The sequence below is a fragment of the Oncorhynchus kisutch genome, linkage group LG29 (genome assembly GCF_002021735.2).
Source record: "Oncorhynchus kisutch isolate 150728-3 linkage group LG29, Okis_V2, whole genome shotgun sequence".
In the NCBI taxonomy this organism is placed as follows: Eukaryota; Metazoa; Chordata; class Actinopteri; order Salmoniformes; family Salmonidae; genus Oncorhynchus; species Oncorhynchus kisutch.
The window spans coordinates 4,264,728-4,280,013 of NC_034202.2; the positions used below are offsets into that span (position 1 = coordinate 4,264,728).

The 15,286-nt window shown below is 42.5% G+C and overlaps 1 protein-coding gene across 2 annotated transcripts in view; it reads left to right on the forward strand.

Annotated features, from left to right (window-relative positions):
• Positions 1–15,286, forward strand: part of LOC109874170 (endothelin-converting enzyme 2-like) — a 62,801-nt gene that overhangs the window by 15,925 nt on the left and 31,590 nt on the right. For both annotated transcript variants that reach the window (XM_031809151.1, XM_031809152.1), the window contains exons 4-5: positions 2,179–2,303; positions 7,909–8,055. In XM_031809151.1, the coding sequence (XP_031665011.1) occupies positions 2,179–2,303; positions 7,909–8,055 (272 nt within the window). The remainder of the gene's footprint in view (positions 1–2,178; positions 2,304–7,908; positions 8,056–15,286) is intronic.

Genomic DNA, 15,286 nt, shown 5'->3' on the forward strand with positions numbered 1-15,286 from the left:
AGTTGCCGTACCAGGCGGTGATACAGCCCGACATGATGCTCTCAATTGTGCATCTGTAAAAGTTTGCGGGCGTTAGGGACCAAGATGGATTTCTTCAGCCTCCTGTGGTTAAAGAGGTCGCTGTTGAGCCTTCACCACACTGTCTCTGTGTGGGAGGACCATTTCAGATGGTCAGTGATGTGTATGCAGAGGAACTTGGAAGCTTTTCACCTTCTTCACTGCGGTCCCATCGACGTGGATGGGGTCGGGCTCCCTCTGCTGTCTCCTGAAGTCCACGATCAGCTCCTTCATTTTGTTGATGTTGAGGGAGAGGTTATTTTCCTGGCACCACTCCTCCAGGGCCCTCAACTCCTCTCTGTAGGCTTTCTCATCATTGTTGGTAATCAGGCCTACAACAGTTTTGTCGTCTGCAAACTTGATGATTGAGTTGGAGGTGTGCGTGGCCACGCAATCATGGGTGAACAGGGAGTACAGGATTGGGCTGAGTACGCACCCTTGTGAGGCCCCAGTGTTTAGGATCAGCGTAGTGGTGTCGTTTCCTACCTTCACCACCTGGGGGTGCCATTGGGACTGAGGCTGAGGGCCACTCACGGTGCTGTCCTGATGAATACCTTGTTGCCTCCGGTGCATGCGGAACTTTACGCTTCATTGACTGTTGAATTAAAACTAATCTCTTCTGGGCTGCCAGCCTCCTTCCACTGTACCAGAGGTTATTGTGATCCTGTTCCTTCCCCTTTAGCTGCATGATTTATAACTTCTGTAGGATAATTCTGCAGCGTTGGTCGGTCATACACTACGTGACCAAAAGTATATGGACATCTGCTAGTTGAACATCACGTTCCAAAATCATGGATATTAAGATGGAGTTGGTCCCCCCTTTGCTGCTATAACAGCCTCCACTCTTCTGCGAAGGCTTCCCACTAGATGTTGGAACATTGCAGCAGGGACTTGCTTTCATTCAGCCACAATAGTATTAGTGAGTTTTGGTGCTGATGTTGGGAAATTAGGCCTGGTTCGCAGTTGATGTTCCAATTTCATCCCAAAGGTGTTCGATGGAGTTGAGGTCAGGGCTCTGTGCAGGCCAGTCAAGTTCTTGCACACCGATCTCGACAAACCATTTCTGTATGGACCTCGCTTTGTGCACAGGAAAAGGCCTTCCCCAAACTGTTTCACCAAGTTGGAAGCACAGAATCGTTAAGAATGTCATTGTACTGTATGCTGTTGCGTTAACCATGAAAAACGGCCCCAGACCCTTTATTCCTCCTCTGCCAAACTTTACAGTTGGCACTATGCATTGGGGAAGGTAGTGTTCTCCTGGCATCTGCCAAACCCAGATTTGTCTGCCAGATGGTGAAGTGTGATTCAACACTTCCACTGCTCCAGAGTCCAATGACGGTAAGCTTTACACTTCTCCAGCCGACACTTGGCATTGTGCATGGTGATCTTAGGCTTGTGTGCAGCTGCTTGTGTGCGGCTGCCATGGTAACCCCTTTCATGAAGCTCCCGATGAGTGTTCTTGTGCTGACGTTGCTTGGCTGTGTGCTCGATTTGTAATACACCTGTCAGCAACGGATGTGGCTGAAATAGCAGAATCCACAAAAATGAAGGGGTGTCCACATACTTTTGTATATAGTGTGTGTGTGTATATATGCGTCAGCCTACTAATTATACAGATAGGCCGTATTAAAATCAAATTCTCTGGCCTATAGCTTACTTGTAACCTTATAGGCCTCGTGCTGCACCAGAATCACATGTTCTCTTAGCTTTAGCATGGTTTGAACGAGATGTGTAAATCCAGTCATATAATACAGTCCACACTGTTTAATTCATTTACCCATTTACTGTAGCTAGCTACATCTATGGGCTTTTGTTTTTCTGTCGTGTGTAATGCGCAGTAGTCTACTGTCTCTATCTGATTCAGAGGGGTTAGGTTAAATGCGGAAGACACATTTGAGTTGAATACATTGCTGGACAACTGACTAGGCATCTCCCTTTCCTTTATAATCATATATGTCTTGAATAAAGACACAATCATTTGGGCTTTGATTTCAAATGGTATTTTTAATGTAGGGCTCAATGTATTTAATGTATGGCTCATCAGGCTCGGGTAGCATCAGTTTTTAATTTTCGGTCAACGCTCCTAATCAAATCCTACTCCTCTTTTCTCTCCTCCTTCAGAGAATGTCACTTTCAACTCCAGCAGCGCGGCGGAGAAGAAGACGCAGTTCTACTATCTGTCCTGTCTCAATGAGCAGCACATTGAGGAGCTGGGAGCCACGCCCCTTATTGACCTCATCACAAAGGTCAGTTTCGCTTCAGACCCCGCCCCCAAATACACTCAGGTTACCTCCTAATGATCTCCGCTTTCTGCCAAAGTGTGTACCCTTCACGGATTTGAAAGGAAATGGTAAATAGAAACTCCCTCTTTTATGCATACACCAATCCAGTGCTTTTACATTAGTGGGGAGTAATGAACGAGTGCACACTTCATGAGAAAGGAGATATTCTTGGGAGACAACCACGTACTCCATGATTCAATGTCATTAACACATTATGCTCGTGACCACATGGGTTTGAATCTAGGAGCCCCTCCTACTTTGTCACAAACCCTCTTATCGCATCCCTTCTATACCAGGGGTGGGCAATTCCAGTCCTCGAGGGCCTGATTGGTGTCACAGTTTTGACCCAGCGCCAGCTAACACACCTGACTCCAATAATCACCTGATCTTCACTTTCGAATGCCATTTGATTAATCAGCTGTGTTTGTTAGGGATGGAGAACAAGTGTGCCACCAATCAGGCCCTCGGACTGGAGTTGCCCACCCATGATCTATACTGTTAGCTTAGCTGACACCCATCTCTTTTCGAAACAATATTTCATTTCTCCCTTGTGCTCACCAGAGATGTCGTACATTGTAAACAAGTCTAGCTGTTAGGTCAGTAACTGCTTTGTCAGTGCAACCTGGTATTTAGACTGGTTTATGGAATGAGTAGCTGTGGATGTGTTCCGTGTTATGTTTGGATTAGAGGTCGACCGATTATGATTTTCAACGCCGACACCGATTTATTGGAGGACCAAAAAAAGCCGATGCCAATAAATCTGGACGATTTTTATTTATTTTATTTGTATTTTTTAAAACATTTTATATATTTATATATTTGTAATAATGACAATTACAACAATACTGAATGAACACTTATTTAACTTAATAAAATACAACAAAATCAATTTAGCCTCAAATAAATGATGAAACATGTTTTAATTTGGTTTAAATAATGCAAAAACATAGTGTTGGAGAAGAAAGTAAAAGTGCAAAAAATGCTATGTAAGAAAGCTAACGTTTCAGTTCCTTGCTCAGAACATGAGAACATATGAAAGATGGTGGTTCCTTTTAACATGAGTCTTCAATATTCCCAGGTAAGAAGTTTTAGGTTGTAATTATTATAGGACTATTTCTCTCTATACCATTTGTATTTCATATACCTTTGACTATTGGATGTTCTTATAGGCACTTTAGTATTCCCAGTGTAACAGTATAGCTTCCGTCCCTCTCCATACTCCTACCTGGGCTCGAACCAGGAACACAATGACAACAGCCACCCTCGAAGCAGCGTTATCCATGCAGAGCAAGGGGAACATCTACTCCAAGTCTCAGAGCGAGTGATGTTTGACACGCTATTAGTGCACCCCGCTAACTAGCTAGACATTTCACATCGGTTACACCAGCCTAATCTCGGGAGTTGATAGGCTTGAAGTCATAAACAGCGCAATGCTTGAAGCATCGCACGAAAGTGCTGTTTGAATGAATGCTTACGAGCCTTCTGGTGCCTACCATCGCTCAGTCAGACTGCTCTATCAAATCTTAGACTTAATTATAACATAATAACACACAGAAATACGAGCCGTAGGTCATTAATATGGTCGAATCCGGAAACTATCATCTTGAAAACAAAACATTTATTCTTTCAGTGAAATACGAAACCGTTCCGTGTTTTATCTAACGGTGGCATCCATAAGTCTAAATATTCCTGTTGCATTGCACAACCTTCAATGTTAGGTCATAATAACTGGCAAACTAGTTCGCAACGAGCCAGGCGGCCCAAACTGCTGCATATACCCTGACTCTGTTGCAAGAGAAGTGACACAATTTTTCCTAGTTAAAAGAAATTCATGTTAGCAGGCAATATTAACTAAATATGCAGGTTTAAAAATATTTACTTGTGTATTGATTTTAAGAAAGGCATTGATGTTTATGGTTAGGTACACGTTGGAGCAACGACAGTCCTTTTTCGCGAATGCGCACCGCATCAATTATATGCAACACAGGACACGCTAGATAAACTAGTAATATCATCAACCAAATATGTATTTAACTAGTGATTATGATTGTTTTTTACAAGATAAGTTTAATGCTAGCTAGCAACTTACTTTGGCTTCTTACTGCATTCGCGTAACAGGCAGGCTCCTCGTGGAGTGCAATGAGAGGCAAGTGGTTAGAGCGTTGGACTAGTTAATCGTAAGGTTGCAAGATTGAATCCCAGAGCTGACAAGGTAAAAATCTGTCATCCTCCCCTGAACAAGGCAGTTAACCCACCGTTCCTAGGCCGTCATTGTAAATAAGAATGTGTTCTTAACTGACTTGCCTAGTTAAATAAAGGTGTACATTTAAAAAAAAATTGTTGTGACAACTTGAAATCGGCCCTAATTATTTGGCCATCCGATTAATCGGTCGACCTCTAGTTTGAATGATGAAGTTCGCATTTTTTAAATAAAAGGTGAATTTGAGGAATACATTTGAAGACCTTTCTTCCCCATCAGTACAAAACAGATGCTTTTCCGACAATGCTGTTTAGATACATTTGTGCATCATGCGTGATCGTACGCTGCAGGAACCACTCTTCAATGATCACAAATATGTGATCATACGCATCAAAGGGTTAAACACATTGCTTATATTTACAACAGGAGCCTACACACAAATTAACCACGAGAACGCTTCCTCCATTTTCTAAGTGCATAGATGACATGTCATTTTCCCCGCTGCCCCTGTTTTGATAGTAGTGCATTCTAAATCCGAACAGATGTCACACATAGACGACATGTCATTTTCTAAGTGCATAGACGACATGTCATTTTCTAAGTGCATAGACGACATGTCATTTTCTAAGTGCATAGACGACATGTCATTTTCCCCGCTGCCCCTGTTTTGATAGTAGTGCATTCTAAATCCGAACAGATGTCACACATAGACGACATGTCATTTTCTAAGTGCATAGACGACATGTCATTTTCTAAGTGCATAGACGACATGTCATTTTCTAAGTGCATAGACGACATGTCATTTTCCCCGCTGCCCCTGTTTTGATAGTAGTCCATTCTAAATCCGAACAGATGTCACACATATATTATTTAGTATATGTAAAGACCAAATTAAATCAAGAATAGTCTGATGGGTGACAATATTAGCCTATCACTTCTGAATGATATATTATCACCTGTGGATGATGCCCAGCATAAGAAACAATGTCTTTTTGGGGGGGGGTGACGTTTTTATATCATAGTTTCACACCTCATGTAGCCTAGCCCATGGACCTATATGTTCTGATAAGGATTGTATCAAATCAAAGTTTGTTTGTCACGTGCACCAAATACAACACGAATACAGTGAAATGCTTAGGCTCTAACCAATAGTGCAAAAAAGGTATTAGGTGAACAATGGGTAGGTTAAGAAATAAAACAGTAAAAAGACAGGCTTTATACAGTAGTGACTATGCATATATGATGAACAGAGAGTAGCAGTAGCGTAAAAGAGGGGTTGGCGGGTGGCGGGACACAATGCAGATAGCCCGGTTAGCCAATGTGCGGGAGCACTGGTTGGTCGGCCCAATTGAGGCAGTATGTACATAGTGTATAGTTAAAATAACTATGCATATATGATAAACAGAGAGTAGCAGCAGCGTATCACAACTATAACAACTAAAGTGGCCAAATAACTGCTTAAAATGAATCACCTTAATCCACTTTACAAGGGGTGTAGAGCCTTTTTGATATTAGTGGTTGTATTAATTTGGGATCAATTGCATCCCACAACTGTCCCAGACTATGGTTGGAATATTTATTTCTCACACAGAATAGGTTCACTTTTGCACTATGGGGGATAGTAGATTGGCATGGGCTAGTGCTTTTGCTGTTTGTTAGGCCTACTTATCATGTTGGCTGACCAAAAGTAAATGTGGACAGTTCTTTCAATATGCATCTTGGAATTGGATAAGGACGTGCGCAGTTGTGTCCCCGACGTGTCGGTCTTCACTTGTAGCCTGTGAGAGAGCCATGTGAGTGAGGTGATTGAGTGCAGTGAGAAGGGCACAAGGACCACGGATTCTTTTAGGGTGGATTACAGCCACACAATTTCCCAGGGGATGCTGCTGGGAAATTCTAGGCATTATCAAGTGCTTGTCACATTGTGAATGAGAGACTGATGTAGTGTGTACAGCCTGCGCAAAAAAAGCAGAGCTCATGCCTTTTTAAGCGACTCATTAGTCAGATCATGCAGCCTTATAATGTATTAACAATCAAAACATTGAGCTCAACGTTTGTATCACAACTAAAGTTCCATAAATAACTCTAAATTAAGCATATAGAACTACCTATTTCTTTGTTAACCGCTCAATACAGAATATCTGCATGTGTGCATTCCCTCAGATCGTTTGGAGAAAATATCCTTTCTATTTTATGTATTCTTCATACTATAAAATGCCACGGAATTCTAAGCATATCTTGTCTGCTAAATGAACTAGTGTAGCCCACGGCCATTTAAAATAGCCAGATCGGGACCGAACAGACTACATTTTCTTCATATCATGCTTCTTTTGACCTGTCTAAAATAATGGAATTTTTGTGAAGGTGTAGGCTATAGTACATGGATTTATTAGGCTGTAGATGTTCCAAAGGTCTGGATCAGTGACTTGTAGGCTGTGTGGAAGCCAGGAGATGCTACATGTGTTTGTTAATTAACGGTCAATTACCGTGAGGCCGACAGTTACTTACTTGACAATCACCGGCTGACTACATTTTGTTACCGCCACAGCCCTTGGCAAGATTAACCTGCCATCTTTGTAAATTTAAATATTCTACCCAACTACACTGCTATAATTGCACTCTACTAAGATGCTTCTCAGAATAATGTGTAGGCTTATTTCTCTTATTTCGCTAAGGCAAGATGAACTTGCCATCTTGGTAAATTAAAATCTACACTCCGCCGTAATCACGCCAATGAGATAGCTTCTAATATTGGACTGCACCCCAACATTGTAAAATCCAAATAAGGAGGATGAAGTTGGGCACAAGACATGGGATCATGATAGCTTTGAAGTTATATATAGAACATTGTGAATACAAGTCATATCAGAGATGATGCCTGCTTATTCATGTAACACACTAAAACATTGTTATACTAGCATACATAGCATAGCATATGAATGGGATTATGCTGTTGCTACAGTAATTACTACTGGTAGAACTAACGACTGAGGGATTAGGACTACCTATGTAAAATGCATGAAAAATGAGTAAAAATTGATAAAATGCACAACCCAGGCGAGTTTCAAACACCACTGTGGAACAGAAGCAAACAATTAGAACTAGCAGAACGCAGACAATGGAATAAATGGAACGGAGTCAAACGGTGTTCCCATATGTTTGATGTATTTGATCCCGTTCCATTTATTCCATTCCAGCCATTACAATGAGCCCATCCTCCTATAGCTCCTCCCACCAGCCTCCACTGGTACCGATCTAGGAATCAGTTCCCCTCACCTTAGTGGGGGAAAATGCAAAACTGACCAAAGGTAATACATTTATCTGTGCCTCTGAACTTGTTGTCCCTCTGTTTGGTCTGTGTGTGTTCAGACAGGGGGCTGGAGCATCACTGGGCCCTGGGAGAAGGACAACTTCATGGAGGTGCTGAAGACCGTGTCGGGCCCCTACCGCGCCCATCCCTTCTTCACAGTCAGAGTCCGTGTGGACCCCAAGAATTCCAATAGCAACGTCATCCAGGTCAGTTGCTCTGGGTCTATTTTAAATGAAAAGACATGGGCTAGCACACACACACACACACACACATAGGCATGCATGCATAAGGCTGTTACAATGACCGTATTACTGCCATACTGGCAGTCACAAGTCATAACTATAGTCAAATTCCATGTGACCAATTAGTCACGGTAAATAGGCTTCTCCAAGCTCTGATGCTGCTGGTGGTCATTAGTAGCTTACCAAACGTGCTAACTGCCTGGTCCTCAGCATTCCATTGTAGCTCTAATCAGTCTGACATCAATGAAAATCTAATCGAAAATCTAATCAATCACTTCATGACCTCATGTTACGCTACATTTCTATAGGCTATTGACTTGCCTGAGAAAACAGAGTGATGGCCTTTTAACTTCTTGAACCTACCGATACCGGATCCGGGAGCGTGACTACACCCTCAGGCTCATTACCATAACGCAACGTTAACGATTTCTAAAAATCGCAAATGAAATGAAATAAATATGCCTTTTCTTAACAACACTGTCATCTCAGATTTTCAAAATATGCTTTTGAACCATGTGTTGATGGCTACCTTAGCACTTAGCGTAGCATTTAGCACATAACATTTTCACAAAAACCAGCAAAGGAATCAAATAAAATAATTTACCTTTTGAAGAACTTCAGATGTTTCAATGAGGAGACTCTCAGTTACATAGCAGATGTCCAGTTTTTCCTGAAAGATTCTTTGTGTAGGACAAATCGCTCCGTTTTGTTACTACACATTTGGCTACCGAAACGAACCGAAAATTCAGTCACCAAAACGTCGAACTTTTTTCCGAATTAACTCCATAATATCGACCGAAACATGGCAAACGTTATTTGAATCAATCCTCAAGGTGTTTTTTCACATATCTCTTCATTGATATGCCGTTCGTGGAAGCATGGTTTTTCTCAGAATCCCATGGAAAAATACCAGCAGCTGAGTTTTGCGCACCAATTTCCACGCAGGACACCGTGCGGACACTTGGAAAATGTAGTCTCTTATGGTCAATCTTCCAATGATATGCCTGCAAATACGTCACAATGCTCCAGACCCCTTGGGGAAACGATAGAAAGGGTAGGCTCATTCCTGTCGCATTCACAGCCATATAAGGAGATGATGCAAACCGGAGCCTCAGAAATCATGTTCATTTCCTGGTTGCAGAAACATCTTGGTTTCGCCTGTAGCATGAGTTCTGGGGCACTCACAGTGAAAATCTTTGCAGTTCTGGAAACGTCAGAGTGTCTTCTTTCCAAAGCTACCAATTCCATGCATAGTCGAGCATCTTTTTGTGACGATATATTGTGCTTAAAACGGGAACGTCTTTTTATCCAAAAATGAAATAGCGCCCCCCTAAGCTCAAGAGGTTAATTAAAAGAAGGATCCCATCAGCTTTCTATAGGCTTGGCCTACTACATTTATTTCTCATCTTTCCTAATATTAAGCACATTGTTTATTTTTACAACAGGAGTGTAGCCTACCTGGCTGGCATGAAAATGAACCATGGGGAAAGCATCCTCCAGTTGGATTTTTCCCCCTCTCCCTGTTTCGAGACAGGTGCATTCTAAATCAAAACCAATTTCAGACATATATATATTATTTAGTATATGTAAAGACCAGATTAAATCAAGAATAGTCTGATGGGTGACAATATTAGCCCATCTCCTATTTTATTTAACCTTTATTTAACTAGGCAAATCAGTTAAGAACAAATTCTCATTTTCAATGACGGCCTAGGAACAGTGGGTTAACTGCCTTGTTCAGGGGCAGAACGACCTTGTCAGCTTGGGGATTTGAACTTGCAACCTTTCGGTTACTAGCCCAACGTTCTAACCACTAGGCTACCCCGCCGCCCCTATGAGTATATTATCTCTTGTGAATGATGCCCAGCTTTAAGGCAAGAAAATGCCTTTAAAAAAACCTTTTTCAGATCATAGTCGCACACCTCATGGAGCCTAGCCAATAGGCCTATATGTTTTTATATGGTTTGTATCACAACTGAAGTGGACAAATAACTTCTTAAAATGAAGCATGTTCATCCACTTTACAACCTGTGTAGAGCCTACCTGGCCTACATAAGCAGGGTGTAGAGCCTACCTGGCCTACATAAGCAGGGTGTAGAGCCTACCTGGCCTACATAAGCAGGGTGTAGAGCCTACCTGGCCTACATAAGCAGGGTGTAGAGCCTACCTGGCCTACATAAGCAGGGTGTAGAGCCTACCTGGCCTACATATGCAGTGAGTTTCAAGTTTGGGGAAGATAATTTTCACCATAAAAATGCACCTTTTATAATGAAAGCAATAATCGCATCTGCGGTCACTTTTGAGAACGGTGTTGTCCTGCTAATGGAATATTTGCGTGTATAGCATGTGTGCATTGCTGAGCTTATAATTTGAAGAAATGGCCTAATCGTTTAGCTTAATGTCGATAAACTTTCTGATCTGTTGCGTCATTACTTATATATATTTTTTATGCTAATGGTTGTATTAATTTAGGATCTATTGCATCCCACAGCTGTCCCAGACGGTTTGGAATATTTATTTCTCGCACAGAATAAGTCAACATTTGTACTATGGAAGAGATTAGATTGACATGCTTTTGCTGTTCGTTTGGCCTGCTCATCTTGTTGGCTGACATGAAGTAAATGTGTACAGTTCTTCCAATATCTTCAATATGCACCTTGAAATTGGTTTTAAGGGCGCGCGCAGTTGCATCCCCGGTGTATTGGTCTTCAATTGTAGCCTGTTAGAAAGACCTGTCATATGATGGAGAGCAATATGAGTGCCAGGTGCTTTGGAGCGCCCAGCCGGGAGAAGGGAATTATAATTATTATATTCAGCCCAAGGGCACAATGGCCACTTTCCTGCAAAAGGCATGGATTTTTTTAGTGGGCATTACAGCCACATAAAGGGGATGCCGCTGGGAAATGTGATTATTATTATTATTTTACATTTGTGAATGGGAGTGATAAAGTGTGACAGCCTTTGAAAAAACAAAGCAGAGCCTTTCATGCGACTTTCTTCAAATCATAATTAGTCGGATCATGCAGCCTTATAATGTATTAAAAATCAGAACATATACTCCGTTGGAATCGCAGCTAAAGTTACATTGTTATAGACCTACATCCATCCTGCCCTACCTTTCTAAAATCTTCAAAAGCCAAGTTAACAGATCACCGACCATTTTGAATCCCACCGTACCTTCTCCACTATGCAATCTGGCTTCCGAGCTGGTCATGGGTGCACCTCAACCACGCTCAAGGTCCTAAATTATATCATAACCGGCATCGATAAAAGAAAGTACTGTGCAGCCGTCTTCATCAACCTGGCAAAGGCTTTCGACTCGTCAATCACTGTATTCTTATCGGCAGACTCAAATGACTGCCTCGCCTGGTTCACCAACTACTTCTCAGATAGAGTTCAGTGTGTCAAATCGGAGGGCCTGTTGTCCGGACCTCTGGTAGTCTCTATGGGGGTGCCGCAGGGTTCAATTCTCGGTCCGGCTCTTTTCTCTGTATAGATCAATGATGTCGCTCTTGCTGCTGGTGATTCTCTGATCACCATTCTGTATACATCTGGCCGTTCTTTGGAGACTGTGTTAACAAACCTCCAGGCGAGCTTTAATGCAATACAACACTTCTTCCTTGGCTTCCAACTGTTTTAAAATGCTAGTAAAACTAAATGTGTGCTTTTCAACCGATCGATGCCCGCACCCGACTGCCCGAGTAGCATCACTACTCTGGACTGTTCTGACGTAGAATATGTGGACAACTACAAATACCTAGGTGTCTGGTTAGACTGTAAACTCTCCTTCGACTCACATTAAGCATCTCCAGTCCAAAATGAAATCTAGAATCGGCTTCCTATTTCGCAACAAAGCCTCCTTCACTCATGCTGCCAAACATACCCTCGTAAAACTGACTATCCTACCGATCCTTGACTTTGGTGATGTCATTTACAAAATAGCCTCCAACACTCTACTCAACAAATTGGATGCAGTCTATCACAGTGCCATCTGTTTTGTCACCAAAGCCCCATATACTACCTGCCACTACGACCTGTACGCTCTCGTTGGCTGTCCCTCGCTACATATTTGTCGCCAAACCCACTGGCTCTGGGTCATCTATAAGTCTTTGCTAGGTAAAGCCCCGCCTTATCTCAGCTCACTGGTCACCATGGCAACACCCACCCGTAGCACGCGCTCCAGCAAGTATATCTCGCTGGTCATCCCCACAGCCAATACTTCCATTGGCCGCCTTTCCTTCCAGTTCTCTGCTGCTAACGACTGGAACGAAATGCAAAAAATCACTGAAGCTGGAGACTTATATCTCCCTCTAACTTTAAGCATCAGCTATCTGAGCTCCTTACCGATCACCGTACCTGTACACAGCCAATCTGTAAATAGCACTACCCAACTACCTCATCCCCGTATTGTTATTTATCTTCTTGCTCTTTTGCACCCCAGTATCTCTACTTGCACATCATCATCTGCAAATCTATCACTCCAGTGTTAATGCTAAATTGTAATTATTTCACCTCTATAGCGTGTTTATTGCCTTCCTAATCTTCTACATTTGCACACGCTATATTGACTCTACGTTTGTTTGTAACTCTGTTGTTATTGTTGCACTGGTTTGCTTTATCTTGGTCAGGTCGCAGTCTAAATGAGAACTTGTTCTCAACTGGTTTACCTGGTTAAATAAAGGTAATATGAAGGAAAAAATGTGATTTGTGTTGAACGATTTGTTAATCGCTCAACACAGAATAGCCACATGTGCGCACTCCCTCATAATTTTGGAGAAAATATCCTTTCTATGTTATTCAGCTTTGTTCACTTATATTCTTCATACTATAAAATTCTAAGCAAATCTTGCCAGCTACATGAACTCTTGTAGCCCACATTCAGATCAGGGCCAAACATAAGGACAACTCAGAGTATGCTGTTCTGTTCTTCTGAAATAGACTACATTTTCTTTATATCATGTTTCTTTAGACCTGTCTAAAATAAATATATAATGGATTTATTGTGATGGAGCAGGCTATATTATATAGATGTATGATACGTTGAAATGTAGATGTTCCAAAGTCCTGCATTAGTGACTTGTAGGCTGTGTGTGGAAGCCAGAAGATGCTGAATGTGTTTGTTCATTAATGGTCAATTACCTTGAGACCGGAAGTTAATTGCTTGACAGTCACCGGCTGCAGACGCGGTTATCTGAGCTAGCCACCTGTAAGCCTATATGTATGTGTACTTGATTTACTCTCTGGGCCTGCGGGCTGTGGCACATGTTTCCAGGCTATACAGTGTGGGTCCATACTTGCAAACTTGTGCTTAGACTGGAGGTTTAGACCTTTGGTCTAAAGTGGCTAGCTCCTAGGTTTTCTCATAGGAAATCCTGGCACAAATAGCCACCCTGCTACCACGAGTCATTTTATGTCCAGTAACAAAATAACAAATCAACCTATCGGAGATGTTAAACGGTAGAGCCACCATCAAGTCACATTTAACAGGTCAACTTGGCCAACTTCAAGGTTGACTTTGTTACCCTTGGTCTGTAACAATAGGGTAAGTGTGCCAATATACATGTAGCTGCCAAAATAAAGGAACTCTTTTTTTATTTTTATAAAGCCCTTCTTACATCAGCTGATATCTCAAAGTGCTGTACAGAAACCCAGCCTAAAACCCCAAACAGCAAGCAATGCAGGTGTAGAAGCACGGTGGCTAGGAAAAAGTTCCTAGAAAGCCCGGAACCTAGGAAGAAACCAGGCTCTGAGGGGTGGCCAGTCTTCTTCTGGCTATGCCGGGTGGAGATTAACAGATCATGGCCGAAAATGTTCAAATGTTCATAGATGACCAGCAGGGTCAAATAATAATAATCACAGTGGTTGTAGAGGGTGCGACAGGTCAGCACCTCAGAAGTAAATGTCAGTTGGCTTGTCATAGCTGATCATTCAGAGTATCTCTACAGATCCTGCTGTCTCTAGAGAGTTGAAAACAGCAGGCCTGGGACAGGTAGCACGTCTGGTGAACATGTCAGGGTTCCATAGTCGCAGGCAGAACAGTAGCCAGGTGGACTGGGGACAGCAAGGAGTCATCAGGCCAGGAGAGCGAGAGAGATTCACACAGGAGAAATACTCCAGATATAACAGATTGATCCTAGCCCCCCAACACAAACTACTGCAGCATAAATACTGGAGGCTGAGAGGGGAGGGGTTGGGAGACACTGTGGCCCCGTCTGACGATACCCCCGGACTGGGCCAAACAGGCACGATATAACCCCACCCACGTTGCCAAAGCATAGCCCCTACACCACTAGAGGGATATCTTCAACCACCAATTTATCATCCTGAGACAAGGCCGAGTATAGCCCACGAACATCTCCCCCATGGCACAAACCCAAGGGGGGGGCGCCTAACCGGACAGGAAGATCATGTCAGTGACTCAACCCACTCAAGTGATGCACCCCTCTTAGGGACGGCATGGAATTTCATGAATTTATCACTGCTGAAGTGAAAGCCATCCTTTCTTGGGGAATGCTGCTTTTTAGTTAGCTTTGTGACAGTATCAAAAATACATTTTGGATTGTTCTTATTTTCCTCAATTAAGTTGGAAAAATAGGATGATCGAGCAGCAGTGAGGGCTCTTCGCTATTGCACGTTACTGTCTTTCCAAGCTAGTCAGGAGACTTCCGTTCCAATTTTCTGGAAGCTTGCTTCAAAGCTGGGGTATTTTCTATATTCCAGGGAGCTAGTTTGTTTTTAGGGTTGCGACTGCATCTAGGATATTACGTAAGGTTAAATTGAGTTCCTCAGTTAGGTGGTTAACTGATTTTTGTACTCTGATGTCCTTGGGTAGGTGGAGGGAGTCTGGAAGGGCATCTAGGAATCTTTGGGTTGTCCGAGAATTTATAGCACGGCTTTTGATGATCCTTCGTTGGGGTCTGAGCAGATTATTTGTTGCAATTGCAAAAGTAATGAAATGGTGGTCTGATAGTCCAGGATTATGAGGAAAAACATTAAGATCCACAACATTTATTCCACGGGACAAAACTAGGTCCAGAGTATGACTGTGGCAGTGAGTAGATCCGGAGACATGTTGGACAAAACTCACCGAGTCGATGATGACTCCGAAAGCCTTTTGGAGTGGGTTTGTGGACTTTTCCATGTGAATATTAAAGTCACCAAAAATGTGAATATTATCTGCCATGACCACAAGGTC